At 42.0% G+C, this 24,697-nt stretch overlaps 1 protein-coding gene across 3 annotated transcripts; it reads left to right on the forward strand.

Moving 5' to 3' along the window:
* Positions 1-614: 614 nt before the first annotated feature.
* On the forward strand, positions 615-24,250 carry zhx3b (zinc fingers and homeoboxes 3b). 3 transcript variants are annotated; one of them, XM_059333582.1, is made up of 7 exons: positions 615-1,101; positions 10,801-11,686; positions 13,815-13,919; positions 14,380-15,924; positions 18,028-18,726; positions 21,415-21,703; positions 23,063-24,250. In XM_059333582.1, the coding sequence occupies exons 2-7, from the start codon at positions 10,943-10,945 to the stop codon at positions 23,071-23,073; spliced, it is 3,393 nt and encodes a 1,130-aa protein (XP_059189565.1). In that variant the 5' UTR covers positions 615-1,101; positions 10,801-10,942; the 3' UTR covers positions 23,074-24,250. The 3 variants fall into 3 exon arrangements, with proteins under 3 accessions (XP_059189565.1, XP_059189562.1, XP_059189564.1); XM_059333579.1 differs by lacking the exon at positions 615-1,101 and adding an exon at positions 1,125-1,402; XM_059333581.1 differs by lacking the exon at positions 615-1,101 and adding an exon at positions 7,291-9,083.
* Positions 24,251-24,697: the final 447 nt, after the last annotated feature.

Raw genomic sequence — 24,697 nt, forward strand, 5'->3', positions numbered from 1 at the left:
AAAACGGGGGTTCCACCCTCCATGAAACAGCAAGCGGAGCTGTTCAACACAAATGGATCTTGCCTAGAGCACCAAATGGGCTAGAGCCGGCCCTGCAAATAGTAATGTAGTATATAAACTTATTATTACCATTATTAACATACATAACTTGTTATTAACTTACACACACATTGTACACATACACCCATGTAGTCACAATGAGACAACAACGAACAAACAACAGCATTTTAACAGTAGTGAAGGATCTGAACACTTCTTTTTAAAAAAAACTTTATTAAAGCAACACAATGCAAGACAATACACCAACAATACAAAACGCTGTCAGGGGGTCTCAACAATACATAGGCAAGTCCTCATACAAAAAACCCGTAAAGTTTACATAAATTCAAAGTTTTTACAGCTTTCAAGTTGGAAGATTTCTTAATAGACTTAATATACTGTTTGGTTTCATTTACAAAGACAAGAAAGAGAGGTTTTTGATTAACGCAACAACATTTATGGATATGTCATTTGGCTAACTGTATCATGAGATTGATGATATAGTATTGTTTTTCTTTTGCAAAAGGAAAGTCAGTGAAACCAAACAGTATATGTTCAAAGCACAGGGACAAATGAGGATTAATCAAAAAAGAAACCAGGTTACAAATATCTTCCCATAATTTAGTTGAGAAAGGGCAAGACCAAAATAAATGAAAAACATCTTCAGGGTGTCCTTCACAGAAAGAGCAGTTTAAGTCTATGTCTTTCTTAAATCGTTGTAAAAAAAAAAAAAGATGGGTAAATTCTGTGAATTATCATAAAAGATCTGAACACTTCTTCAGTAGTTTTTAGCTGAGGTTTGAGGGGTGAATGCAGGACAACTTCTGCCACAGTGCTGCTGTCTCTTTAAGAGAGGTCACCTGGGAGAGGGACAGGTGTGCGCGTGCTGTAACACCACGTTTTTACCGGCATCCAAATCTAGTGGGAAAAAAACTTGCCCCCCATCATGTATGTGTGGGTCAAAGTCAGGACGGGATGTCTGCACCGCGCGCGGCGGAGCTCGAGCTTCACGCCAACTCCACCGTCAGTGACGTCTGCGTCACGTGGCTGTCTCTTCCCTCGGTACGTCCGTCGTATTTTCCTCCCTCCACTGCTGCTTTAACACTGAGACACTCGAAATAAACAAGCGCAAAAAAAAAGGGCTGCCGTTGTGGGGACAGGTCCGGCTCCAGTGTCCCGTCTACCAGCAGCCTGCGGACCCACAGACAGACAGACAGGCAGACAGACAGACGGGGGGCTTATACACCTATAAGTTGCCATCAGTGGAGCCCAAACCTCCCGTCAGTTTCTGCCTCCACTGAGCCCAAATCATTGTAAACTTTTCAACCCCTGCGCTGCATACACTGAGCTCCGACAAAGCGAGGTGAGTGTGTATTTATGATACATTTACGCAAGTGTTTCCCAAACTTATTGCGAGCTTATTGTGAATGTCTTACCTTTGCGGGCTGCGCTTTGGCTCAGCAATGCTGGCCAGCTGCATGTCGCCTGCTTTAAAATGGCGACAGAGAGAGAGAGAGAGTAGTTTTTTAAGGGCTGGGGGCTTTGCCTTTTTCCCCCCTTCACTCTGAATTGGTAACAATGTTTCTAAAGCTATAATGCAGACGAGCCCATTAAGTTGGGGCTCACTCCGCCTAACTTGAGCGGAAGATGAACACGCATCATTTTCTGAAATGTTTGACGCTGCTGCGCTCTGGGGACTAAAACGTTCCAGTCCTGCCACACTGTGTTTTTGCGCTATTTCACACAAATGCAGCTATTTGCCCGAATATTAGAAGCATTTCTTTATTTAGATTAAAAGTAATTAGATAGTGGCTCCTTATAATGAAGTCAGATCTGTAAGATTTTCATCAGAATTTCCTCATTTCTTCAATCTGTGCTATGAATGAAGAAGTTAGAAATCACTTTGACCTATATTAGTTATGACTAATGATGTTTTTTCAGAGTTAGTTCATGAAAATTGTGCTTTGCCCGTGAGATTATAATGTTATAAGGACTATTTGTTATTCATATAAATATATATCCTTTATCTTTTGTACCTTTTAACCAGGTAAATGTCTCGTTGAGATAAAAAAATCTCTTTTCCAAGAGAGACCTATATCAGTTATGGCTAATGATGTTTTTCAGAGTTACTCCATGAAAATTATGCAATGTTTACCCGTGAGATAATGTTATAAGGACAATTTTTTTATTCAGATAAATATATATCCTTTATTTAACCAGGTAAAACTCTCTCGTTGAGATTAAAAAACTCTCTTTCCAAGATAGTCCTGGCCAAGAAAGCAGCATAAAAAGAGACAACATTTAAACAGTTATCATAACAGCCATCACAACAACACAGAAGGAGGATAAAATGTTTGTGTTTTTAAAATCAGCCAATAAATCACTTTTCATAAACTACAACAACTATAAGTTCATGGTTTATTCCATGTTGCCTCACAGCCGGTGAGTCTGCAAACTGTTGCCTCGGTTATTTATCATGTCAGTGTTGTCATGAGTGTGTGACACCAGAGATTAGAGCGAAGCTTTCCCAGACAGCTAGTTTGTGTCAGATGTCCACGTGAGTCCCAAGCATAGACAAGCAGCTTAACCCACCTGTCTGTTTAACACCACAGCGGTGCAACCTTCTACTGTTGCAATATACTGTTGTTGATGATATTCACTTTAAAAAACGAGTCCATTTTGCTAGGCCCGTGTGGGAGTTTTTCTTGGAAGTAGGACTTGTCTTTTAGTGCAAAAGTTTGTTGTTAGTATTATTATTTGTATTATACCACCATAAATACTCAGAAAAATTAGATCCACACACAACCTTCACCTGTCTTCTATATCTGCTGCGTCCTGTTCTTACTGTATAGGTGCAATAATATTATAGTGCAATATATTTATATTCATATTATCTAAAACATGCTACCACTCATCCTCATTTGTCTCCTTTACATACATAGCTAATCATTCTATATTCAGTATTTTTTCTTGCTGTGATATTTTATATTTTTTTTATACCTCTATACCTTATTGTCCTTAAGTGTTTGTGTGTTGTTGTTCTTAATTTGATTGCTGCACTATGGGAGTTGCACTCTAATTTAGTTGTGCTATGTACAATGACAATAAAGGCTATTCTATTCTATTCTATTCTATTATTTCTCCTTCTCCTTTCCTTTCCATCAGTTTTTAGGTTTGCAGCTGATACAGGTTGAGCTGCTCTCTATGAAAGGATTTATCAGTGCAACGCTTACTGAGCCTTGCACTTTTTTCATTTCCTTTTTGTGATTTTTTATTTTCCCTTTATCCAATGAAAACTTACAGAACCTGGTAATTGTTTGTGAATCCTTCCCTACTGACTTTTCATCAGTGAGTTTTTATTCCCTCTCTGTGTTGACCCATGTAATGACAATTTATCTCCCAAGTATGACCACAAAAAAAGTCAGCTGATGATGCTCCAGAGCCCTTATTATAATCTTTGGGGGGGCGATCCACTCACACGTCCAGCAACAGCGAGCAGGTTTGGGTCAGCAGCAGTAGCAGCCTCTTGCTCTGCTTGGCTGGTTAACAGCTTGTGATGTCAGCCATTTTAGGTTGGACAGCACACAGACAGCATGGTGCTCCGCCATTTTTCTCTCCCTCCCCTCTCAGCAACCCAGTTTTAACGCATGCACTGGCAGCGGCCACAGCAATGCAGCCGTTTGCAACCCACGCAGCCATCCGCTCCCTGACCTGAGAGCAGCCCAAGTGGGACTCCGGAGCAGATGGACTGACACTGTAGGAACACGGTCATTGAGGTTTCCTTGTTGCTGCCAGTGTTGCATAAAGGCAGAAATGATAGTGGAAAGAAGTTCAGACGCACAAAAACATGCAAGCATTTGGAGCCGTGAGCCGTGTTTGTCAGCAGACGCGTGAGTGAGTGAAACCTCGGAGTTGATCGACAGGATTGGGTTAGTTGGAGCCGTGTCTGTTTTAAGGTGGGAGTAAATTCAGTCACTGGCAAGACGTTTGTGTTTTGGAACAGAAGAAAACATGGCGGAGTGTTTCTGTTTTGGTACAGAGGAGGAAAAAAGCAAAGGGTTTGTGTTTTGGAGCCGAGGCGGAGAGATGGCGAAGGGTTTTGGTGCAGACTTGGTAATTAGCTTGAACACTCTTTGGGATAGAGGTGGTTCCTCAGTGCTTCTCTGAAAGTGATAGCATCTGCCAGATTTTCCAGCCCTGTTTATGTATCCATGCCTACAGTGAATGCAGGAGCCCTGCATGCCTCAGGACGCTGCAGGCCGAACACAAGAGCCACAGAGAGTGAGGGGCCGGAGCCCAGGCAGATGTCTGGACGGAGACTCGGGCACTGAGATTAAATGTTTTCACTCTATTATATACTGTTTATTCACACATAAAAAGCCCCAAATACACACATAAATAACAGGACTTTTTGCACGTGCATTGTGCATGACGGGCTGCTCATAGGACAGCGCCTTGCTTAAGAGTAGTGGTCGACCGATTTGGGTTTTTTAATGCAGATACCGATTATTTTGACATCAGTCTTAACCGATCCCCGATATGTGCTGCCGATTTTTTTGGGGCCGATTCTTGAAGCCGATATTGCTTTTTCTCCCTCCATTTACATGATTAGATTGACACAATGATAACAAATGTTACACAAGTCTCAATGTAAACAAAAAAAGAAACAATTTATTAACAAAACAAACAAAATATATTAACAGTTGGATAGCAAACAATGTGTATGTTGTTCTAGGCCTGGAGGTGGTGGCGCCTCAGATGATCCACATATTTGATGTTTTTCTTTTTCCGGTATCAGCAGCAGCTCACCAGAGAATGGAGGTGTTGCACCGAGCCTTGCCTGCTGTTGGCTCAGTGAAATTGGGCTCATTGATCGGAGAACGCACGCACGTATCGGCTGATGCCGATACAAGTAAAAAACGCAAATATCGGCCTATATATATCCGTCTATCTCTACTTAAGAGTACCCCCGGCAGTGCCCAGGAATCCACAAGCTACAGCACTACTTGGACTTGAACCGCCGACCCTCTGGTTCTCAAGCCGTGTCCAGACAAGACCAAAGTAACAGGAAGAGACGCCATCAGCCCCGACAGATAGCGTGCCTTGGTGACGGCGACCACACCTATCTGGGAGACATCAACACCGCCTGAGGGAGGCACTGAAATAGGAGCAGGGCAGGGACTCTCCAAATACCACTCACAGGGGTGTGTGGAACAAACAAGCAAGAGCCAGGGACTGGATGGCATAGGAGATGTGCGTGTGAGTAACCATGTGTGTGTGTGTTTACCCACACGCATGTGCTTTAGAGAAATGAGCTGGTGGGAGAGAGAGAGGGGGTAGGAGGTGGTTGCCATGGGGACAGTAACACACCAGTGGCGCTGCCGACCTGTCTCCCTGGGCCAAACTTGCTCTGAGAGGGAGGAGAAGAAGGGAGGGAGGGAGGCAGAGGGTGCTGAGACGGTTTGAGAGGGAGGGAGGGAGGAGGGGGGGAATGAGGGTGAAGAAGGAGGGGAAAAAAAAGAGTGTGGAAGCAAGAAATGGAGCAAACAAGGAAAGCAGCCTGTGTTGTACACCTAGAGAGCATTTGTTACTCGTGCAGATATCAGCATTACACCTGTATTCTCAGCTAGGTGTGAAGAGGAGTAGTTCAGTTAGCATGCCGCTACGCTATGCGGCCAAGCTGGAGGATTTCTAAAGTGTGTGAGAGCTATTATTGGCCTGTGCTCAGAGGATATAGCAGCCCGGGCCTAGACAAGAGTCAGGCCACGGGGATGAAAGGAAATCACGCAGCGCCGAGTCACTGACTGACGAGGCGGTTTGATAATATAGGTTATGAACCAGGAGGACCAAAACATTTGTGTCACCGGGAGATCTCTTGACTCTTACACACAGAAAAAATGGCAGCCTCTCTACCTCAGTAAACAAGCCTCACACACACATACACACACACACACACACACACAGGCATGCAAGCAGCCACCCCCGCACGCCACATACACACACACAAACGCGAGCACACATGCTCCCCCGCCCACCCCACCCCACCTCTCTTCTCTCTACTCTCAATCTCACAGGAAACCCACACATGCAAATGCTGACACACATATAACAGACACAGAAACCCACCATCACCACATGGTCACTCGACGTATGTGCAGCATTCAAATTAAAGTTGCTGGCCGATGCGCTCACAGCAGTGAGTCAACCGGACCCGTCTGAGCCTGGCATTTCTGAGACATGAGCTGCCCATTCCCACTCGCCCATAATAGCTCGGCTCTCATTGTGCATTGTTTCCGTCCTCACCTGTGTGTGAGGCCTGTGGGCTCTCTGCTGGTTACTGGCCTCGCTGAGGCTCAACTTTTGTCTGCAGATGTGCTGCTCGCATCGTTGTGGTTTTTTGATTGTTCTCACATGCCATCAGTGTCTGATGGGAACTTTGTCGCCATTGCAGCACTGTCTCACCGGATGTGCAAATGGGATTTAATGCTTTGGTTGCATTATTGCACTATTGGTTTTAGTTTGAGTAATTATTTTGCATACTGTGTGTGCACGTACAGACAGTGAGGCTGAACTTCAGGTTGCGTCCACTGGCTGAAGAGCTCGGGTTGGAACATTCCAGGCTTTGCAGTGCAGCGAGGAGAGAGGGAGGGAGGGAGGGAGGAGGAGGGAGGAGGGAAGGACTGTGTGATTGTAGTTTGGAGCAAGAAGGGGGCGTTGAGGAGCGGGGGTGAGCAGGGTGGGGTGGTGTCGGCTGGTCGGAGGGGGGTATCAGGGAGGAAAATTCCTCACTGAAACACCTCAGTGCTTCCTCCACGACAGTTAACACCCCTCCTTCCCTCACCTCCTCACCCCGAACCGGCTGCCCATCCCCCACCCTCCTCTCCCGTTCGCTCTCCCTCTCCTCCTCTCCTCTCCTCTCTTCTCCTCTCCTCGCTTGCCCACCCACACCCAACAGAACCACGTGATGGATGGCTGAGGCTGCCCACCCATAAGCCTTTGTGTTGGTCATGTGACCAGCCTGCCTTGGCAGAGCGGTGCCCCCTGATGCAGAACTGAATGGCAGGGGAGTAGGAGGGGTGCACCACAGCCTGAGCTAAGGCCAGTCACTCTCAAAGGGGTGCATGAGAAAACACACCAAAAATGACAAAAAAAGCTTAGGGAACGAGGGGCATCACGTTCCCTCAGTTTTTTTTGTGTGTCATTTTTTGTGTGTTTTTATGTGTTTCTTGTGTGTTTTTGTTTTTTTACGTGTTTTTTTTTGTCATTTTTTGTGTGCTTTTTTCGTTCAAAATGTTGATCCAGTAAGTCAAAATGTAGCAAACTTCATCTGCCTGTTAACTCCTCACTCGGATCCTCTCACAGTGACAAAACACACAAAGATTTTACCGATTTGATGTGACTCTGATTAAGTTTTCATCCCAGGTTTGATTAACTATGTCATTATTGGTTGATTATTTTTTCAGAAATTTTATTGAGTAGGATAAACCCCTTTAGAGGAATCCCCTCGTTTTCGAGGGGGTCCTAAAGTACATTACAAAACAAAACACTCAACAATTTACAGACATACAACAACAACAAAGACAACAGGCATCAACACAAACATAGAAAAAATGAACACAAGACTGAACACAACCTCTCAATGGCCACAAGTTGGCCATAACATTAGCCTAGTAAAACTGAAAGAAGTAACATAATATTATTGTAAATTGAAATTGCAGTGTTACAGAAACCCCCCCCAAAAAAAACAATTGGCATAACATTATCTGAAACATGTGCAGTTTAACTCAAAATAAGAAGAAGGGCATATTTAAAACTATGAAAAGATGTCAATGATCGTATGTTTAAAGGAAGATTATTCCATTATTAATTTCATAAACATTGGAAAAGTTGATGCAGACTGGAGATTAACTGCACATTAAGTTACTAAAAGTCTGTCACAAACTGGAGCTGAGGTTGCAGACTTTTCAATGCAGGAAAGTGAATTCTATACCTTCGCTCAGTTTGTGTGTGAAAGGGCATCTGTCACATCCCGCTCCTGTGAGGGTTAACTCAGCTAATGTACCATGACCTTTATGTTGCAAAGCAAGGCTGTGTGCAAGCTGTGTGTGTGTGTATGTGTACAAGAGAAAGCATGCATTTGCATTGAAGTTTTTTTTTTTTTTTGTCATTTACTTTTATTGGTTTTTGATTTTACATGTAAATGAACAAACAATCAGCATGAAGACCTATAGACAAATACAGAAAATATCATGGGAAAAGTAAAAGTGTACAAAAAGGGGATTGGAAAACACCCCCCCAAAAAAGGGAAAGGTACAAAGAAATGAAAGTATTCTGATAGTCCAATCTGAGATGACTGAAATCCGGTTTTATGGTAGAGACATGTTTCATTTTTTTTCATCTATCCTTTATTTATTTTCTCGAGGAATCACTGAGGGCAACCCCTCATTTACAATGATGTCGAGAGTACAGAGAAAACACGAAGCAGTACAGACAAAACACCTGCAAAAACATTTGTACATATGTATGCCAATTTTCAATAACAAGTTATATTTAATTGGTCTTTGGTTGATTGCATGGTATCACAGACTTGGCTCATGCTGCTCACCTGAGGGCCGGGATGTGCTGCTGCAGCACCATTAGTCTACAAAGCCGCTATGATTAATCTAAAACTAGTTGCAGAAAAGTTTAACATTTGCATGGGAGTGCTGCTTTGTTGCATAGGAAAGGCAAAGTTACTTTAGATGTGGGCCGCCTACCAGAAAAGCTGCATTTGGTTTGGATTTGTTCATGAATTATCTTTGCATAGGGAGGGGCTGGACATTAAAAGGTTTTAGGGTTTTCCTGTTGAACTTCTTTTAGCTGTTTGAACTTTTTTGAGCTTTTGCCGCTCTGAGCGTGAGTTGTCATGTCGGTGCAGAGTGATTGGGAGAGTAATTGCCCTAGAGCTGTCCTCCAATGCTGCATCACTACTTGTCGGTCAGAGGGAGGGGAAAACTCCTCCACAGGAAGCTTCGCCATTTTGTATGGAGACAAAGGACCCAGAGGTGATGTGAGCATCTGAACATTGACATTCTGATGCAGTTATGTGTGTGTTTTTGTCTTTTCTTTACTGTCTGTGCAAGTGTTGGTGGCGAGAACGGCTTTTTTCTAAGGAACATCTGTTGAAACGCCCCCACCTGCAAAATAGTGTAGTAGACCCTGTTTTAAGCAACACATTCATAAGCGAATATTTCTGTGTCAATCTTTATAAAGGTGTTCAGTGAAGCTACGGAGGCTCTGGATTAAAAAGAAATACAGAATGTGCTCTCTCTCTGTGGGGGTGTGTCTGAGCAAGGGGAAGTGAGACAGAGTTGTGTGGGGGAGGGGAAAGAAGGGGGTAGGACAGGAGCTCTCCCAAAAAGCCTTCAGTGAAGAGGCAGACTGGGCTTGTTTGAATGCCCTCATAAAAGAGATACCCTTGAGTTTCATGTGACAGGGAAGTTGAGGAGAAGACTTTTTTTAAAGTGTAAGATTGAAGAGCAAGAGCAGATTTTAAAGGCTTCAGCTGAATCTTTTCAGAAGATCTTATTATCACCTGTGCTGCTGTTGCATATTTTACCTGGAAACATCCAGCCGTGCATGATTCTCTTCCAGCTGAGAGGAAACTGGCTTGCACTGAGTAGCGTAAGATCTTATTTCCTCTCCTCGCAAAATCTGTCTTTCCTCTTCCATCTCTTCCCCTTAAAGACACGCTTGATGCCGCCCACCATATGACTGATTACTAATATGTTGCGATTTATTTTTTCTAGTAGTTTTCTTACTTTATTTCTTTTCCTCTGCTACATCTGTAGCCTGATGATCCTTCCTTTTTAAATGTTCTCTAATGAAATGATAAATTATAAGTGTATACAGCTGATATTGACACCATAGACATCTGAATTTTACAGTATAACATTTGTCGGGTAAATATGAATGTACAATTTTAACAGTATTGCATGTATGTATTAATCGTAGCGTTGTTGTACTAAAATTTTCAACTCGATACCGATACTCGGGAAAATATTCGATATTCGATTTTTCTCTTAAGAAAAATGCAACATGTAAAAATTAACAGAACCACAGGTTAAATATTTATAATAAAAAAACAGTTGTGCAAAAAGAAACTGCAACTATGATAACAAGCTTCAGGTACTCGATACTTTTGAAAATGAGCATCGTATCCGGATACAACGTTTTAGTATCGATACTTTTTTTAGTAATAAGTAATCGTGTATGTTATTGTTTTTCTTGTATTTACTGTTTTTGTTTATGTTGTTTGTATGTCATGTTCTATGTCTTTTTAGGGACCCCAGGAAGACTAGCAGTCGCCAAGGCGTCAGCTAATGGGGATCCATTCAATAAACAATAAACAATTTGTACTTGAAATTTTTACAATGTATTCCATCAACTAAACAGATAGTGATGCAAAATGACACAAAATGACCAAAAAAAGACACAAATTGACCAAAAAAGACACAAAATGACCCAAAAAAAGACACAAAATGACCAAAAGAGGAAACACAATGACCAAAAAAGACACAAAATGACCACAAAAAAACCCCATGAATTTACCAAAAAGACTAACACATTAACACATGAACACTTTAACACAGTGGAGACAGAGCTGACTTCCAAAATGATTTGGCGACCCCCAGAAATCACCTCGGGGTCGGGACCCCAAAGTTGAGAACAGCTGAACTAAACCACGATGAACTAAAACATGTTTCCTTCTCTCATTTTCAGGTTTAACACTGTGGTGAGAACTCCGAGGGGACCTATGGCCATGTCCCGCTGTCCTCCTCCCCCCATGCCTGGTCTATAGTCCACCAGAAACCACCCGTAGTCCCACTCACACCCTGTTTGAAGCCATTTGACCATTCACACCATGGCGAGCAAGAGGAAGTCCACCACTCCGTGTATGATCCCGAGCAAGATCATACGCCCGGCAGACGAGGTCGACCCGGATTCTCCGCTTCCTCTCCGGCAGCCCAGGGTTTCTGGAGGGGGCCGACACAGTCCACTGGACCCTGGAGAGTCTTCCAAACCGGAGGCGGGGGACGCTGTCAGAGACGGTGCTGGCACCTACACCTGTAAGCCTTGTAACTTTGAAACCCACGACCTTAACTTGTTCCTGGATCACGTCTACTCCGGGCACCCGGACTTCCGTGCGGACCCCAGCTTCTTTTGCGTGAGCTGCGGGATTTCAGCACCCAAGTTCGAAGGTCTTGCCCTGCACAACGCCAGGGTGCACCCCAGCACGCTGAACACCACGCTGACGCTGAGGAAGAGGGACCGGAGAGTCGTGGTGGAGCAGAATCTGGTGACGGGGGCGGAGACGGGGAAGGACAGCGAGATCTCCATCACCAAAACCCCCATTATGAGGATGCTGAAGGGTAAATCGGAGTCTAAACGGATAGTGGTGTCTCACCCGGTCTCTGACGAGGCGTCCTCGGACCCGCACTCCAGCTCTGCCTCCAGAGAGACGGAGAGGAAAGAAGCTGCAGCAGTGACGGTCACACACGTTCCCACCATCGTCCACAATGGGACGACAAAAGTCACTTTGCCGTCAGCGATCCAGATCGTCAACGGTTCTGGAGCTCTGCCCATGCTCAAGACCCCCATCACACAGGTAGGAGGCAGTTAATCCTGTATCTCATAGTACCTGTCCACACAGCAGGTTTATTATAGTTAACGGAAACTAACTAAATAACGAAATTTTTTGGGAAAATGTATAAATATCTATTGTCACATCTATCCAATTATTACTTGTCATAACAGGAAAGTACAGGACATTAAAACCTTAGTTACAAAGAAACAATGACGCACGAACTGAAGTGAAATTAGCTGGTCAGAGGCGTTGTCTGCCAGAGTTGTTCTGATCGTTGGATGAGTTGTACCAGCTGTTTTTACTATCTGCCAATTAAATCCCGCACAAGGCTGTGATTCGAATTCATCTGGTCGTCAAGTGTTTTTCTTTAAAGATTTTCTACGACAGGTCCAGTCTGCAACATCCATCTTTTAGTTGGGGCCTTTTTTCCAGCTGCCAGTAAAGCACCCATTAAATATTTGTCAATAACATTCAGTTCTGGGGTGCTCCAGGATTTTAAAAGGATTTTACGTACAACATTAAAGTTTTTGTCCTTCAGTTTGTGGAGTGAAGCTGTGGAACAGACTGAAGTAATGTCCAAGCATGATCCAGTTTAAAAAGTAGTACAAACACATGGTTTTCACAAGGTACAGGGAGGAAGAAGGGCTTTAACAATCGGGTGTTGTCATAAATGATAAATTATTCATGTATTTGTTTATTTAATCTATTTATTTTCTATCTTTTTGTAAATATGTATTATGTAAATATGTATGTATGTCCCCACTACTCATTGTTAAATGAGTAGTGGAGACATACATACATAAGGGGTAGGTTTAACCCTCTGGGGTCTGTGATTCACTGGCGTGATCAGATCATGCATTGTTTTCAAAGCGCCGTTTAAAAAAAAAAACGAGGTCACGTGGAGCGCTGTTGTCACCTCACTCCAAATTACAGACTTTAAACTTTCTCCAGTTTTTTGTTTGATGCTCCTCGGTCGTGTAAAACCAAAGATATGATAGTTTAAATCTGATTGTACAAAAATATTTATTCAAGGGTAAAAGTAGGATGGGACGAGGCAGGCAGTGCGTTTTTACAAAATCAGCTAACACTATTCCTACAAATACACGTTTTTTTATGGAAATGTATTGTATATAGTTATATTATATTTGAATTTCATCTTTATATGTTCATAATTGCAACCTACGTTTACATTTATAGGTCCACAACAGTTCATTGAGCATATTTGTGGTTTTTATTGTAATGAATAATAATAACTTTATTTCAGATTTATTGTATTTTTTTAGGTAGGTTAAAGTGAAAAAAGTCAGATCTTGGTGAAGTTGTGCTGAAAAAATGGATATCAAACATTTTGTAAGTGGTATATAAAGGGCAAATAGGCTCAGACCCCAGAAGGTTAAATAAGCAGATGCTTCGTCCTGCTTTTCGGACATGTTGCGTTCACATTCTAGCTTTTGTTTGGACAATTGCCATGTTTGTTTTGATTATTCTCATTGGATTTGTTTGTTTTTGAGTTTACTTTGTTGTGTTACTCGCACATGTTGGAAATAAAAAAAAAAGCTGAACTGAACTAAAAGGGATTAACATGGCAGCTTGGTTGGAAAGTCCTACAGTTGCTGAATCATCAGGCGTTTGGTGTTGGATCCTCCTTATTTAAATAAAGTAGCTGTGAATTAACCTCAACCAAATGAGGAGCGGGCAACATGACGCACTATTTCTCCAAACCTGCTGCAACACTGCCAAGAATATATTGTTTTGGGAAGCGTGGAGACTGCTTGGAAAGTAATAACATGCTACTTTTGGATTTGTCAGAAAAGACACAAAATTACCCAAAAAAGAATGAAACTGACCACAAAATGACACAAAATGATCAAAAAAAGACACAAAATGACCAAAAAATTACATAAAATTAAGCAAAAAAGGACTCAAATTAACCACAAAAAGACACAAATTGACCAAAAAAGACACAAAATGACTAAAAAAGGACAGACAATGATAAAAAAGGACACAAAATGACCAAAAAAGACACAAAATGACTAAAAAAAGACAAATGACTAAAAAAGACACAAAATGACCAAAAAGGAAAAGTCTGTTTGCATTTAGTTTTAGTTTGTGTTTAAGATGAATAACTTAAGATTTCTTTCTCCTACAGGTGGTCTCGGTGGTTCAGAACAGAAGCCTTCATCAGTCTGCACCAATCACAGTCTCCTCAAATATTTCTTCCACTTCGTATTCCACCTCCAAAAATCTCCCCAAGGTAACTGTTTGGATTTATCTTTTCAAGAAGACTTTAAAGTCTACAATTATCAAGGGTTACAATGAAATTTGATTGAAGTTTTGATTTTTCAGTTTAAGCTATCATGTGTTTTTTAACAATGTGAATTATTCAGTTAATGTAAGATGGTACAGGAGAGGCAAAAATAAGTCTTGGGGCTTCAGCCTATTCCTTTTTCGGTTGCTGTCTGATGGATTTTTTTGGAGAACATGATATTATTATTTTTTTTAATTTTATTAACCGAAATAAAGCTTGCTTGCTTGCTTTCTGTCTTTGGGTCTTTTGGTTGCTGTCTGATGGATTTTTTTGTAGAAACATTATTTTATTGATTTGTTTTTTTTATTAACCGAAATAAAGCATTCATACATTTCCTTCCTTCCTTCCTTCCTTCCTTTCTTTATCTAGTAATAAGTAATAATCGGCTGCTGTTTTTCCCTCCCAGGTGATGATTCCTCTGAGCAGCATCCCTACCTACAGTGCCTCCATGGACTCCTCCTCCTTCTTGAAGACCTCCTTCAGTAAGTTCCCGTACCCGACCAAGGCGGAGCTCTGCTACCTGACGGTGGTCACAAAGTTCCCTGAAGAGCAGATCAAGATCTGGTTCACGGCTCAGAGACTCAAACAGGGCATCAGCTGGTCCCCCGAGGAGATCGAGGAGGCCCGGAGGAAGATGTTCAACACCATCATCCAGACGGCTCCTTCCAGCTCGCACAACCAGACCCACAGCCACCACAGCCCGGCCCAGCACACCATCACAGTCCTGCCCGCCTCGCTGGGGGCCGCTGGGATCCCCCACATCCTGCAGGGCTCCCTGGTCAGCCAGGGCGGGGTCATCGTCACGCAGCCCGTCATGGCCAACGGTATCCAGGTTAGCAGCGCCCCCGTGGCCCTCGCCGTCACGCCGAAGCCCCAAGCTGCAGCCCGCCCCATGATGCAGGCCCGACCTGCTGCCGCCCTGGTGGCAGACAAAGGGGTCAGCATGGTGGTGGGCACGGTGGGCAGCAGCAGCACGGGGAGCACCATCATCAGCAGCAGTAACAGCAGTAGGAGCGGGAGAGGAGGCACTAGCAGTATTACTACTAGCAGTCAAGCTAGTGTGATCAACCTCAGTCTTAGCAATGCTAAGGCTAGCAGTGTTAACAGTAAACACAGCAGCGCTAACGCAGACTGCAACAACAAGAGCAATAGTAACCTCACCAGCCATGCAAACGCTAAGAACGCTGCTAAGAACAATGATTTCAGCAGAGTGGTGCAGAGCGACAGCAAAGTAACCACAGAGAGCAGAAACAGCCCCGACAGCGTGTCCAATAACAGCAGCAGCAGCAAGAGAGACGCACAGAAGAGCAAAGAGTCCAACAGTAGCAGCAGCAAAGATCAGTCGACCAGCACAACAAGCACAGACGATGTCGACCCCGCCCCCAGTGACTCTCCACCCATCAAGATGGAGGACGCATCCTCCCCCGCCTCGTCTTCCCCGTCTCCTGCTGCAGCGCCCGGCTCTCGGACGCCCGTCAACGCCTTCCTGGACCCGAGCTTCTACAAGGGCAAGAAGTCTCAGGAGCAGCTCAGCGCTCTGAAGGACAGTTTTCAGGTCAGCCAGTTCCCCGACCAGGAGGAGGTGGACCGCCTCATCGCTCTGACCGGGCTGACGGTACGAGAAGTCCGCAAGTGGTTCAGCGACCGCCGCTACCACTTCCGCAACCTGAAAGGCTCGCGTTCCAGCACGGGTGGACCGGGTAAGTCTGGCACGGCGTCCGGAGCGGGGAGCGGGTCCAGCACGCCGGGGAGCGGCGGCAACCCCGTGGACCTGTCTGACAGCAGCAGCGGCAGCAACTCGGGCGTAAAAACGCCACAGCACAGCTCGGCACCGCTGAGCCCGACTCCATCACAGACCCCCACCTCCCCCACCACGCCCTCCCGACGCCTCCCCAGACCTCCCTCTCCGGATTTCACAGCCATCCGCTACAAGGAGAGAGAACCTCATCAGGTGAGAGTAAGAAGTTATGAGCGTAAATGCTGAGTAGGCTGTTGAGGTCGACAAAATGTTTTCTATGTCATCACTCCGTTCAAGTGACTGAGTAATTTTAATGGCTCTTTTCAATCTTGGGAAGATGTAAAAAAAAATAAGAAAAAAATGAATTACTTAAAAAAGAAACAGTGACCAAAAAAGACACAAAATTACCAAAAAAGACACAAAATTATTAAAGACACAAAATTATTTAAAAAAGACACCAAATTACCAAAAAAGACACCAAATTACCAAAAAAGACACAAAATTATTCAAAAAGACACAATTACCAAAAAGAGTAATTAAAGGGACCTTCCACACACAACACGGTAAAGTGCCATTCATATAAAACTCACATTAAACTTTCATATCAAGGTGGGGGCCACAAAATATCGTCACGAGGGCCGCAATTGGCCTGAGGGCCGCAATTGGCCCGCGGGCCGCGAGTTTGAGACCACTGATCTACATAATCATACTTTTTTTAATTTGAAATGAAATTATTATTCATAGACTAGTCCTCTGTTGAATATCAAGCATTAAATTATCAAAACACAATCAAAGTGAACATGAACAGCTGGTAAAATACTAAAAATGACAATTATAAATTGATGCAGTGGGCTTGAAGGAGTTATGTTAATTTTATTTTTCTCAATTTTATTCACAATAACAACTTGGATGTGAGACTTTGAATCTGGAAATATTTTGTTTAGTTACCTTTACAGTGCTTGAAAATTGCTCTTAAAAAGCTATATGAAACCTGAAAATATTGTGTTTTTTTTTTCTCATTTAAAATTGAATTCCACCCTTTTTTCCACATCAAAGCCTGTGTTCTAATGCAATATGCACAGAAACCTATATAAAGCCGTCTTAACTCCAGAGGGAGCTGCTGAAAATCTGATTCTGCTTATGCTGGGCTTACACCAAAAGATTTCCCCAGTCCGACTAAAAAGTGAAAGTCTTTAGTAAATCTAGGAGTTTTACTGGAGTCACGGCGCTCCGTCATCTCCATGGTTAAGTTTAAGGTAGTAATCTGCTCTGTTTCACATCAGTCTTTTCCTAGTCTTGGGTCATAAGTGATGATTGAGACGCGTTACTTTTATATGAGTCTATACATTGATTTGTTTTGGTTCTTCTTCTTTTTTTAAAGTTTTGTATAGTGATACCTTTTTAAAAAAAGATCAAATAATATCTGACTTTCACTTCCTAATTGCATATAAGTGTGTGTCAGTAGCTGCAGCAGGTTATATAATTCAGCTCAGGAAATACATTTACATCCTTTTTATGCGACTGGAAAATGATAAAGTTAGAAAACAAATCCTTTATTAAAAATCAGGTTTGGAAGTTATGTTTTGCTGCCTTTTTAATTGTAGAGTGTGACTTTAAAAAAAAAAAAAAAAAAAAAAAAGCACTCACACCTTTTGACGAAAGCAAACATTTGCACTTCAGTTTTTTCACACTCTAATTTTGCTATTGTAACACTATGGTTTTAAGCATTTACCCTCATCCTGTAATAATGTGGTGATTGTGAGTCCAGCATCATGGGAATGCAGTACTCTTTAATCAATTAACTGTTTATTCTTTATAGGCCTGAAAATTAAGATTAATATTTTTCTACTTTTTTCTGCATAAACCTCTTAAACAGCTTCCACCCTGCTCAAAACTAACAAATGTTTAAACATTTTGGCATTTTAACCCTTTAAATGCCAGTTTGATTGCATGGTTTTCCATATAATGAATAATTTTTGGCTGATGGTTTTGATCAGGACTGAAGTTGATTGAAAGATTTAACTCAAAAATGTTTAAATATATATATATAGCCTCAAGTAGACGGAGCAGTCACACAGACCAAGGGAAATTATTTCTTCATCCTTTAGAATCGATTATTTTTGCAGATTGTTCCATGAAGAAGGGGCGTAACTAAAAGCTTTCTTACCTAATTCAGTTCTCACTCTTGTACTAGCATCTGTATATTTGATAGTTATTGCTGGTAAATTTTCTTGTTGATTAACCAATCAATAATCAAGTAATGTTTTGTCCTTGTCTAATCCTTATTATTATTATTATTATTATTGTTATTTTTAGGTAAAGGCTCTCGAGGCCAGTTTCTGCCAGGACCCGGAACCAGCAGGAGAGGAAGTGGACAGACTGCGATCTGAGACCAAGATGACCAGAAGGGAGATCCACGCCTGGTTCGCCGAGAGGAGGAAGAGAGTGGCAGCTGAGAAAAAGAAAGAGGAGGTGGAGCGGGCGATGAGGGAGGAGGAGGAGGAGATGGAAGGTGACGGGGAGGAGAGACAGAAGGAGGACGCTTCGGGAGAACTGAAAGTCAACCCCATTAAAATCAACCTGAAGATGCTGAAGGTGACGGAGGCCAACGGGAAAGCAGAAGGAGAAGGACTGGACAGCACACCTGCCTCCTCCCCGTCCTCCACCCCCAAACCCCCCCAGTCTTCCACCCCGACACCCAAACCCTCCCAGTCCCCCAAACCCACCGCCATCCGGGGCAAAAAGACAGCAGAGCAGCTGCAGATGCTCAAACAGGTCTACTCCCGCACCCAGTGGCCCAGCGCCAAGCAGTACGACGAGCTGATCTCAGCCACCGGGCTGTCCCGCCCCGAGGTGGTGCGCTGGTTCGGGGACTGCCGCTACGTGCAGAAGAGCGGCCAGCTGAAGTGGCTGGAGTCGTTCCAGGACATGGCTCTGGAGGAAGACCTCCAGGAGGGGGGCGCTCAGATCCTGCAAGCCCACCACGACGCCCACAGCAGCCTGGAGGAGTCACAGGTAACCACTAATATATACAGGCATGGAGACAATGACTAGACCAAGCTTGTTTTCTTCAATTTCTTATTCAAGTTAACCCTTTGATGCACAACATGGGTCTAAAGTGACCCAATAGAGTTTTTATGTTCTATATCGTTGCAATAAATTATTTTCATCATTCAGTATTCCAGGTTTTCATCAATTAGTTTGTTTTTGATCATCATACATCCTAATTTTATGTTTTCCTTTATTCATTTTTTTTTTATAAAATCCCTTTTTGTGTCACTACTCTTCTAATACACAACATGGGTCAAAAATTACCCATATCCATTTTTTTTTTTAGCTAAGTAGCTTGTTAAGCTAACTACTTAACTAACTACTTAGCTAACTTCTTAGCTAACTTCTTGGCTAAGTATTTAGCTAAGTAGCTTGCTAAGCTAACTACTTAGACACAGAATGACTAAAAGAAAGACACAAAATGACTAAAAAAGACACGAAAAGGATTCAAAAATGGACAAAATAGCCCTAGACTTCATAGAGTTAAATTAAACTCTTATCATCTAGCACACAAAAAAATGATATTGGAATAGTTTAAAACCGTGGGGCTTTTCTTGAAAGGATATTCAAAGATCAGATCAGATTCAATAGAAAAAATTCCAGTCTGATTTTGAAGATTTTGAACCGGATAAAAAAACAAAACACATTAATTCAGGCTGTATTTCAGGTCTGATTTCTAAAGAAACATTATAGTCCAACTAAAGGTACATTTGTTTGGACAAATATAATGATAACAACAAAAATAGCTGATAAGAGTTTAATTTAAGAGCTGATATCTAGACATTTAACATGGTTTTCTTCAGAATGATTTTGGTTATTATCAAGAAAACCTTTAGTTGTACCAGGCCTTAAAATGAACAAGAATTAGAAGAAAACAATGGTCTAATCATTTTTTGTAGTGTTTACACTTGTTTGTTAGAGCAGATCAAAGGGTCAGAGCAGCTTACATCTGAGAAACAGATGATAAATCTTTGCTGCTGTAAAAATGATTTTGAATCTTTTTCTGTAGGAGAAAACATTCTCCTATCCAAGTCGCCCCAGAAAGTCTCTCTTTTTGACACTGTATTTTTTTTAGATTTTGAGAGATGCACATTAACTGCTTCAAAACCAGCGGAGTTATTTTAGGCTCACATGCAAATAAATGACAGATACAGACTTTCACTTCCTAATTGCATATAAGTGTGTGTCAGTAGCTGCAGCGTGTTATATAACTCAGCTCAGGGAATACATTTGCATCCTTTTTGTGACTGATTTTTAATAGAGGATTTGTTTTCCAACTTTATAATTTACCAGTTTTGGATGTTATGTTTTGCTGCCTTTAATTTTCATTTTTAATAGATTTTATTGATTTTTATCAAAACAAAAAAATAAACAACATATAAGTGCTGTCTATATTCACAAAGATATCACAACAGATCGAAAAATAAACCACCATCCAGACCAAAATGACTTCAAGGACCTCACGACTGACCTCACTCCAAAAAAAATAAAAATAAATGAATAAATAAAAAAGTAAGAAAGGCAGCAATAAAAGAGAAGGGAGAAGAAGAAAAAGGGATCTCAGTCACAGTCACCCCCAGCTGTCATATCGAAGTAAAATTAGAAATTATACAAATACACAAGACAATAACAGGGTGGATGACGTTAATAAGAATTAATTATGAATTGATTAAATGAAAAAGAGTAAAATTAAATTTCATATACCTAAATAAATTAAATGAAACTATCAGTACATATATATATATATATATATATATATATATATATATATATATATATATATATATATATATATAAAATACATAAAACAAGTAGAACATCTGAATCAGTGATCTGAATCATTTTTTGTAAAAACAATATGTAACAGAAAATGAACACATCTGATTTCACCCGCTGTTAGTAGAAACATTTCTGCTACATCGTGCAACTTTGTCTCTCCATCAGTTAGCTTGTGATCATCTAGTGTGCATTGTCAGTTGATGTGACACACTAATTTTACAATAAACAATTCTTCAGTAAGGATTTGAACACACGTACAATAGAACATATTACGTCTTGCACACACCATCAGCAGAAATATGCTCATTCAAACCATCTTAGCCCTTTACAGCATATTAAAGATTGCTTAAGGCTTTTTTGCATACAAATTACTGCAGTATATATATATATATATATATATACTGCAGTAATTTGTATGCAAAAAAGCTATTAAATTAAATAGACAAATACAATCAAAGCAAAAATAGAGAAAATATGAAATAGAGAAGGGGAGAACTAGACACTGGTAGTAAGTTAAATTTTTATAGTAAACCAGATCCGTTCAATGTAGAGTGTGAATTTTTTTTGAAGCACTCACACCTTTTGATTATGAAGCAAACATTTGTAGTTTTTTCACACTCTAATTTTGCTATTGTAACACTATGGTTTTTAGCATTTACCCTCATCCTGTAATAATGTGGTGATTGTGGCCGCACTTTAGAAAAAGCTACTAAGACTCACTTTAATGAGTTTTTTTTTAATTTAATGTGGAATTTCAAGGTTTAAGTATAGACTTGACATCCTATAAACCCTAAATTCAACAGATACCACAGTTTGAAACATGAAATTTTAACCCTGAGCTGCGTGCTAACAGAGTTTATTCTTTATGTACAGTTGCAGGAACTGGCAGAAGCGACTGGTTTAACAGCAGACTTGGTGCGATACTGGTTCTCCACCAAGGCGTCTTTGCCCCGACTGGAACAAACTGCTGCTGCTGCTCAGGAGACGGGACCAGGACCAGTTGCACCAGACGCAGCAGCTGAGCCACAAACGGCAGGATCCTCCCCTTCGGAGCCGCAGCCAGGAGGAGGGACGGAGGAGAACATGGAGCAGTCGGTGTGTGGTGTCGCAACAGAAGAGGAGGAGGAAGCCAACGCTGACAAGACTGTGAATCCTACTAAAGGTAGTGTTCTAGTCTGGAGTCGTCCTCAGAGTTAAACAAACCAGGCGGTGTTGCGATTAACGGTACTGACAATAACCGTGATATTTAAAAAATCTTCATGTTAATAAAACACAGATTGGTGTCTTTAAAGGGGTTTGGAACAATAAAAAATATGAACTAACAAATCAGGGCAGCTGTTAGCAACTGTAGCTTTAAGATTGAGCAAACAGGGTATAACACACTGTGACCAATAATTATTTTTGAATAATCTGCCAGTAATATTCTTGATTATTCTATTACATATTAAAAAGGTAATGGCCATCGGGAAAGTCTCAGGCCATGCCCTCTCAAAAGTCCGCTCACTCTGTGTGTCTCCATGACAACAAAAAGCCCCCCAGAGGGATTTAATGACTCCGGAGGTGACGTATGGTTTTCCATTGTCGCGACGGATTAAACACGAGAGACGCAACTGTGGCCGCTGTCGCTAACTGTGCACAACGTCAGCAGCTGATCATAAACAAAGCAGCATGGCTAATTATGCACAGAGTCTCCGCTGATCATAAACATAGTGATTGTGAATTAACTTCATCGCTAACTGTGCACAGAGTGTCCGGTGCTTGTTGTAAACAAACAGAGATCACTAAGTGAACGCCTCCTGCAGCAGCAGCACATACACACTGTACTGCTACAGAGCTAACTGTTAGCCTATTAGCAATTTGCAGACTGGACGCTAAGGGGTTAACATCCCCTCTGGCTCTGCAGCTGGGAGAGACTGCTGCAGGAGGACTGTGCCGCTTTAACTCTTGAGTCTCCAAAAGTCTCCAATAACACCAGAAGTTGCTGGATTTGTCTCCAGTCGCTTTTAAAAAAAAATAGTCGCTAAGGGGTTCTGAAAAGTCGCTAAATATAGCAACAAAGTCACTAAGTTTGCAACACTGCTTCGCCGGCTTTTAAAAATGACGCGTGTTGTTGTCGTGTAGAGTACTACATCGCATCCTGCTGAGCGTTCTATCTAATCAGCAACCAGGCTTTTTTCAGGGGAGAAAAAAGACCCTGCTCTTCTACAGGGACGGCAAAAGTCTGCTCTGGACCGCTCGTATTCAAATTAGGGGCGTTTCGGCGAGTGAGACCCGCCTCATTCCGGGTATTGGGCGGTAGTGGAAACAGCCCTATAAGCACATACTCAATACACTTCACAACATGAACATGAACAGGCTTATGACAGCTTAGTGAAGCAGCCATCCGGTCCTGCAGCTATCACAGCGCTGGTCACATGTGGTGTCTGCTGCCAGTATTCTGTGTTATATTCATGAAGAAAATGCATACTTGATATCAGGGTGATGTCATTTTAAGTTCTTTTTTTTCTGTAAATATCTACAGGAACTGATTGAAGAGGCCTTTTGTCTGAGGGTGGAGTCACAACGCAGGTGGTCTTTGTGTCGGTGGTCTGAGGAGCAGACGGCAGATGCGACTGTAACAGGATCACTGGATGGAAACGGACCTTGAAACCATCCTCACGTCTCTCTGTTACCCTGAGAGGTAGACATGACCTCCCCCACTATGTGAGACGGACGCTGAAGCTACTAACCCCCCCCCTCCCTCCTTTCCTTTACCCATCCACCCTGCCCCTGTGCTGTGTGTACTCCTCCGCCACACAGACCTTCTCCAGGATCCTCCCGTCCGCCATTTTCCCTTCAGAAGGAAGTTCCAGTAGAGGCTGAAATGCAGGAGGGAGGGGCCGGGCCGACAGCGTTTTTCTGCCGTGTTTGTTCCGCCTGCCTGCTGTGATGGGAGAAAGGAAGGAAAGAAGGGTAGATTTGGAGGGAGAAGAGAAGAGGGGGGTGAGGTTAAAGTGTGTTGGGACCTCAGCAGATGTTGAACAAGGTGGGGGAAGTTGTTTATCGGACAGTTATCAACTAAATCGACCCTCCGATGAGGCTCAACGGAGTGTTGACAGCTCTGTTTTCTGTTGTTTTGAGGTACGAAAAAACTGCACAGCTCTTTGCTCCAGGGTGCTTGCCTTAAAGGCCTTAAAGTAAATCGAATGACCCTTCTTTTTTCCATCGTGTCATCTTCATAACTCCATTTTTTCCACCAACTTGCACTCATACACTTTGAATTCATGCTTGCAGCTTCCTTTAAACGTGCTAGCTCGGCGGTTCATGGTGTCTTATGTGAAAAACAGCACTGATGTTCATTTGATCACGTCACGGTTTGGTTTTTGGACATCTCTTCGTACTCCTTTCTTATCTGTACATATTTGGTTCAATAGGACATTAAATAGTCCAGTTCGGGGGGGAAAACATCTGGAATTCTGTCATCCAAAGAGGGCAAGCACCCTGCTGTTTTTAAACACAAAAGCGACACAATATAGTAGACTATATGACATCTGGTTTGTGTTGTAGCATCAAGTGCTTCTTTACGTCACTGACGTCTGAGTTTTATGGAACTTTCTTATGAGATAAATTTGACTGTAGAAGAACTGTGAACTTTACCATTAAGTTCCATACTTAGCTTGATGTATAATTTTTACAGATGGTATTTGCAGAATAAACAGAATGTAATAAATGTATGGCTTCAAGAGTCTTACTCATGGTGTATGATAATGGGATTATGATTATTATTATACTTCTGACTAGCCTTGACCTCGATTATATAAAAAAAAAAAAATTAAAAAAATATATGGCTTCGGTCATGCAGGAGCAAAGATAATGCCTCTTTTTATTAAGTCGACTATACACCCATGGTCCTCCGGGGTCAAAAAGGACCCCATGACATTAGACCGGGGGTCTCAAACTCAAATTACTTGGGGGCCACTGGAGGCAGTATCAAAATAACCAAAAAAAGACACAAAATGACAAAAAAAAAGACACATAATTACCAAAAATGACACAAAATTATTTTAAAAAAGACACAAAATGACCCAAAAAAGACACAAAATTATTTTAAAAAAGACACAAAATGACCCAAAAAAGACACAAAATTATTAAAAAGGACAAAAAATTGCAAAAAAAA

Source organism: Centropristis striata, chromosome 5, assembly GCF_030273125.1.
Source record: "Centropristis striata isolate RG_2023a ecotype Rhode Island chromosome 5, C.striata_1.0, whole genome shotgun sequence".
NCBI classification, from domain to species: Eukaryota; Metazoa; Chordata; class Actinopteri; order Perciformes; family Serranidae; genus Centropristis; species Centropristis striata.